Below are 7,092 nucleotides of genomic sequence, written 5' to 3'. Positions count from 1 at the left end.
CGATTCCCAAACTTCTACCCATAGCTCGAAGTGAAGAAGGCAATGCAGGATAAAGCAGCCCTCAAAAGAGTGCTATCTTGCCATTTATTCAGGGCAAAAATAATATATTTCCAGAAATCATCGACTAATCTCAAATCATCCGGGAAAAATGGCGCCAACGCTTCAACCGCGTAGAGCCCATCCGCAGATACATCATTCGATTGCTGGAAATATCCAACAACTTTCGTATAGACCATCGTAAGGATTGTCATGTCGATATGCTGATAGTTCTTCAGAGTATGCAGAGAATACTGAATTATTAAGAAATTACCTGCATGAGAGTGAAAAACACTGAGAATAGCTGTTACTTTTTTTAGGAGTTTTGGATGCCTTGGATATTATCAAAGTTCTATAGTGAGAATTTCAGATATTTTAGTGATACTTCTTTATTGTTCATTACCTCAATAATGCTCAGAATGGCCTCAACTGACCAGTCCACAACGGGCAGCGATGAGTTGTTGTCAAGGCAAATCTTCAATAAAAACTATATCAAATGGTCCGCAATCTCATTGAATTTACCCAGCTGCAAATCCTTCTCAGCCTCGCACAAATTTTCTATAATTTTGCAACCCTTATGCATGAAATTCTCTGCCAGAGAAATCTTGGATGTGATTAGTTTGAGGTATTCAATGAAGTGTTCGCTCTTCAACAACAATTCCCCACAATTTTCTGTGATTATGACCATTGATTATAATGTGGCGTATTGCACGTGGATCGAGTTATGGTTTAGTAGCTTAATCAGTTCGTCGAAGGAAGTTGAGATTACATCCTTGTTTTACTAAGGAGTAAGGCCGACTAGTAAGAGAGAAAAGGCTTTGATACTTGCTTGTTGGTATTTCCAGTTTTGTTCATTCATGCAGGCCGAAACAAAAGACAAGACCAAATTTTTATAAATGCTCGAGCCAGCTTCAAATATCGATTCTAATGCTTTACTCGCGGAATCTGAGACTGGATTATCATTTGATTTGTCACTATTCTCGCTATCTTCCACGACCAACAGTTTCTTGAGCAGTAGCGTTACAATCGTTAGTCCGAATTAGCTCGCGAAATAATTAATTGAATTAATTTGATTAGGTTAGTTTTTGTACTGCTCAGCCATAGTTTCGAAGACTTCCATTGCTGCAACACAGGCATCCTGGTCGTCTGACTCGAGGGAAGGATTGGAGATGATGGGTTCGAGTAATCCATAGATATTCTAAATGTATTTTCCTAGACTCTCATAAGTAGTCTTGCAGTATTCGCCAAGAGTTTGGAGCCCCTCAATAAGCAATTCTTTATTGGTGATTGCATCGACAATCTGCTTGAGGATGTATTATCTGTACTGTTAGTTCTGCAGAATTTCCTTGAATAAGCTCATCGAGTCCCGCAATGCCTTCAAGGAAGTCTCTCTGAGGACGGACTATTTTTATTGTAGCCCCTTCACTATCCCTGAGAGAATATTCTCCTGGAGTTAGGAATTCAGCCTGTAATTAATGCTTTATTTTAGATTTTAACAAATAAAGCCGATTGTCAGTATCGACGACTACTTCACAATGGGGTTATCGTGGCTGATGTTTTGACAGATCTTCTCGATAATTCCATCCCACTCATTGCGAGGTATCTATATATAGCATATCCTGGCCACAATCTAATAATAAAAATGAAGTATACATTTGCAGCGGATCTTCGCACATTCCTCGATTCATCAATGAGCACTCCTAGAATCTGATTCTTGATGTCGTTTTTGTCATTGGGAGGCAGGCAATCCCACACACATTGGTTAACCTGGAAAAAATTAACCTTGTGGATGATAGAGGCCGATAGAATGGTCCCTGCAGCTTGCCTGATGTGGTCAGGGATGTCTTTGTTGCAGAGAACATCGCAAACTTACTTGGTAAAACTGACTGGATTTGCTTTCCTGTGGTCGATCATAGCTTGCTCAGCTAGCTTCTGGTTGGCCTTCTGCGAGAGTGTTGCAGCTTGGATGAGTTCGATCATCAATTTAATAAATACATTCACCAATGCCTTTATTTGAGCATTAATACGACTGCTTAAAATAATGGCTCATGCAAACTAGCATAAATAAATCTATTATTCTAGAATATGCTTTATCCATATCAGACAATTATACAACATGGCAATATTAGACTATATTATATTTCTCTTTATTTATTATATATTGCAAGTATTTATTATTATATATTGCAAGCATTTGTTTGAGTTATTTCGCTCGGGACCCTCATGCATACCTCGATATAAGCGGGCCTATAAAATAGTCTGCTGTATACTGTCTATAGACCCATAAAAATGTATATGTATCATTAATTAATTCCTTACTCCATTCCATAACTGATCTGCTTATTCAACTCCCTAAACTACTCATAGATCTGATTGAGTTTGTTTCCAACTATCTGCTTCGTCTATTAAATCTTCCTATCCATTTGTATTAGCATCTGCTCCATGTCATCTTCGAATATCTTAAGTTTCTGAAAGTTATCCAATAAAACTTATTTCTTTTCTGTGAGCAGCTGCTTCTTTTTATTTTAAGCCTATATTTGCATGTTGTTTTATTTCATAATATGCTACTTTTATTATTGTAGTTCCTCATGTTCTCTATTGAGTTAGTTAATTTATTCCATGAACTGCAGATACTCGCATTGATTCTCATCGTTCATTTTTGTTAATTTTTATAATTATTCTTGGATTTGCTCGATTTCTTTTTATTGGAGTTTGTTCTTATTTATTAATTATGAATGAGTGTTCTTTTCGGCATTTGATTAGATTTGTAGGATTGTGTGCAGACTTTTTTGTTGTTACAGCATCTTTGAGATTGCTGATGTATCGATTGCTTCGGCCAGCTTCATTTCAATTTGATTGCATTCATTGTCATTGTTGAGGATTTATATAAACAAATTGCTGTTTATTTTGGGCGGTAATATCACAATATTTTTCAGAATCTGTTCTTGCTTATATTTCTAAGAACTCTCTACAACAGTATTTACTTATTTCTACAGCTGTAGGAATTGTTCTAATAGTTATTTCTTTTATTTTTCGTATAGGCTATGTTTCTATTAATGTTCGGCCTTCAACCTTAGAATCTTCTCTTGATACTATCTGATCTCATGCTACATTTTATGCGCCTACTCTACACTCAGCTCCTGCATATCTATTTATTGTTCGAGCATTGAGATCTTGTTAGTTAATCGATTATTCTATATAGCTTTCTATTAGATCTGTTACTCGATGGTTTGAAGTTCGCTGATGATGCAGGAGTTGGCCTGATCGATTTCGATGACATTTTGGTTTTCGAATTAGAGTTTTTAGAGGAGAGAGAGTTCTTAGTTTCTGAGAATCTCAAGACTTTTCTGGGAATTCTTTAAGTTTCTTAGGGTCAGTTCTGCTGATTCTATTCGAAATGCGGCTTATTCTTACTATTTCTTGAGTTTTTCCAGCTTTTTCTCATGGAACTTCTGTAGGATTGTTTCATCTTGCTCCAAAAATGATTTGAAAAAGAGATCCATGTAATCTGGCTACTCAGCTTCGAGTTCAGACAGATGAAGTTTGTACTCGAAATAGTAATTGGCAATCTCCGCCAAAAATTACATCATCTGTAAACAACTATGCCAAGTATGTGGAGCACCCACGGGCTGAAACACAGTTTTACTATAGCTGTGGGGATAACCAAAAAAGTTCATTGTTTGGATGATGCCATCGAAGTCGAGGTTTGCCTGATCGAACTGGCGATCGATTGAAAAGATGAATGATGAGATCGTTGATATGAGGGTTTTTTGATTGGGTTTGAGACTTGTTGAGATTGACGCTCGCTTGAGCTGATTCGGTAGTTTTATGAGTGTCTCTGAAATAGTCCTGGCCATTTCTTAGTTTGTGTGGTTCAAATAATTCTGTCGTTTTTGACTTTGCATTATTGGGTGATTAGTTGTTAGGGTTTTGCGTTAGATGCTGTTTGAGAGATTTCTTGAACCCTTCCAGTTCTCCCCAAGAGTATTTCTGTTCTTCATGGGTAGTAGATTGGTTTAATTTCGACAATTAATTATAAATAAGTGCGCGCAGTAGTAGTAAATCTCGCAGATAATGCAAATTAAATTAGACTATATATGGGTAGGTCAAATTCTCCATTAGATATTACTGAAATTATATGATATATATTCCATGTATCGATCCGATAGTCAGGAGATTACAATTTGATCACATTTATCTGCTTCTTAATTGCAGTTTTTATAGCCTTTCTTAGAATATAAGCTACTCTTGAATCTTTGTTGTTCTCCAATACTCTTACACCCATCCCATTACAGTTAGGAATTGCTCGTCTCTTATCTTCTTCAGCTCGCTTGAATCATTGGAACTCGGAGTATACAAGTCAACGCAATGTGCACAATTTGTGCAGTTCGCAACCCTTGAAATAATATTCTATTGAGAGGTTTGTAGGCTGGCCCATCTCCAAGGATCTGTGAATAATCAAACATGTACCTTAAACTCCGTTAACCATCAATAATCGGAATGCTTTCAAGTCAGTTCCTCCATACTCAGTGTTGGTCCTCTCGACCTTCGGCCACAAGTTATTGCCATAGGAATCATTACAGAGCTTGCGATAGAATGACAAGTCGAGCTTAAATGAGCGAAGAGGATGCTTATCAGAGTAGGTTTGCCAATACCCATATTCAGAGCAGCTCTGATAGTACCAACTTCTTGCATTCCAGTTCTCTGCGAAACTCTCATTTCGCAAAAATACAGAGCCATACTCATAGACTTAATTCTGTTTGGCTAGAGAGATAAAATAGTTGAATTGATCGTCAGTTGACTTTCCCTTGAGTTTGTCGCATAGATCTGTGCGTTTGCCATACTGGATCTCGCCCACTATCGAATCAATCCAGAAGAAAAGGAATTATTCATCGGTGAGCTGTTTACCATCGGTGAAGTTTGCCTTGAAACTTGCTCCGGAGGGGGATGCTAGGATTTATTAGACTTTAAAAGATGAAGCGTTGATGGCTTGGGCGCAGAACTAGCCACTCAGCACTGAGGATAAGTACATTTGCTCATCGAATTATCGATAGTTTTCAATGGCTTTGACAACGGCACTAGATGCGATGGAACCGATTGTCATATGGGGATACTTGTAGCGGAACCAAGCAGCCATAGCTCCTGGATATGAACCTCCAATTGTAATAAATGGAGTTTTATCTGTAATCTTATGGTTATGAGAGGTCTTCATTCTCTGAATGAAATACGCGAGGTCGCTCAATGATTGTTATGAAGTCAGATAAACCATGTTTTACAGTTTCATCGAGTCATTCCCAAGTGGCATACTCTTCCCATAGTAACGATGCTCGACGACGAGGATTAGGGCTTGCAGTCTTTCAGCCATCCTGATGACCCATTGCCGTTAATTAGGCACACCTCCGCAAGTATACTCCCCACAAATGTAAATAAAAACTGGGCCAACTGAAGGATTAAACAACTACTCTACTGCAAAGTATCTCTGCTTCCATGTTTGGCTTGTCTGATAATTAAAATGATCAACAATTTGCTCTTCGAACCAGTATTATTTCCCGATACCTTGCAGACTTGCTTTTGCATCGATTTGTTATCCGGCAGCTGATGGTCGTTTCCAATATTTGGGGTCATCTCTTCTTGCTAGGGTACTCACCAAGAAAAGTGATAGGATTATAAATAAGTTCCTCATTTTAATAATTATGGATATTGCAATTTATGTCCTAATTGATTTATATATTTATTATGAGGCAGTTAATTTATGTAATGTAAAACTATTTTGTCAGGGATAAACTCAAAAAGTGAGTCATTTCATCAAAGTGACTTAATATTTATTTGAGTGATGTTGAACAGGGTTTGAAATTGATAAAAGAATATAGAAGTGTTTCATGAATAACCAAAATCAGACGGCTTGGGAATCGTTGCCACTGCTTTCTTTGTTTCGGCTTGGTCCACCACTGATGCTGGGGAGGACACCTCCTTCGGCAATTGTTGCGTTCCAGAGAAGCTTATTGAGTTCCTCGTCGTTCCTGATCGCCAAAAGAATATGTCTTGGAACTATTCTGGTCTTTTTGTTGTCCTTGGCAGCGTTTCCTGCGAGCTCGAGAACTTCAGCAGCCAAATATTCAAGAACCGCTGCAAGATAGACAGGGGCGCCAGCACCGACTCTTTCAGTGTAATGGGCATGCCTAAGTAGTCTGCCAACCCTGCCGACTGGGAACTGAAGTCCTGCTCTAGAAGACTTCGAGACAGCCTTTGACGATGAAGTTTTAGCTTTTCCTGATTTTCCTTTTCCTCCTGCCATTTGCGACTTATTTGTATATTATGGGTAATTGAGTTCTATTTGATTTCAATATCTATTTATCCATAGCAATAATAACGAGCCAATGAGATTAAAATATGGAGCATTGCTGTTTTTAATTGATCATTATTTAACACTGTTTATTTAACTATTATTAAAATATTCATATATTCATCTGTTTCAATCTCTGTCTATCTGGTCGAGGACATGGCTTATTTGTTTATTTAGCTAATTGGCTAATTATGAGTTTTTTTGGGAAGTTGATAATGTCAGCATTGTTTTGTGAATATTTCATATGCAATTTGTAAATATTTCAAAGATAAGTGGATGAATGCAGATAGTTGCTGATTTATGGCAACAAGTATCGAATGAAGCTATTGGGAACAATCCAATCCAATTCAATATAAATTGTGTTATCATTAAATTGATACGGTGTATATTTTAACTACTCTTTCTTGCATGCTTACTTATATATATCATATTTGTATCCGAATTATGAATATTGAAGGAAACAATATACATCATTTAATTCGGTATCATCATGAAAGCCGATTACTTTCAATGTTCATTATTTTATGAAAACCCCTTTGTTATTCATGTTCTTCATTTTTGGGATCTTTATTTCGATATCTTCATCATTAACATTGAATTATAGATCTTCGGCATTTATATCAGCTTACTTCATATAGTTCTTGGGGTTGGGGTTGGGGTTGGGGTTGGGGTTGGGGTTGGGGTTGGGGTTGGGGTTGGGGTTGGGGTTGGGA

The 7,092-nt window shown here is 37.4% G+C and overlaps 1 protein-coding gene across 1 annotated transcript; it reads right to left on the bottom strand.

Moving 5' to 3' along the window:
- Positions 1-4,214: 4,214 nt before the first annotated feature.
- Positions 4,215-5,688, bottom strand: LOC148298376 (uncharacterized). Its single transcript, XM_088276919.1, is given in 2 exon segments — positions 4,215-4,432; positions 5,085-5,688. Coding segments are annotated over 2 exon segments (438 nt in total). The 5' UTR covers positions 5,402-5,688; the 3' UTR covers positions 4,215-4,311.
- Between the last annotated feature and the right edge of the window lie 1,404 nt (positions 5,689-7,092).

This window comes from Brachycentrus maculatus, unplaced genomic scaffold, assembly GCF_059751285.1.
Source record: "Brachycentrus maculatus isolate JH-2025_06_01 unplaced genomic scaffold, ASM5975128v1 h1tg002123l, whole genome shotgun sequence".
NCBI classification, from domain to species: domain Eukaryota; kingdom Metazoa; phylum Arthropoda; class Insecta; order Trichoptera; family Brachycentridae; genus Brachycentrus; species Brachycentrus maculatus.
This window is presented reverse-complemented; position numbering and strand designations above follow the sequence as displayed.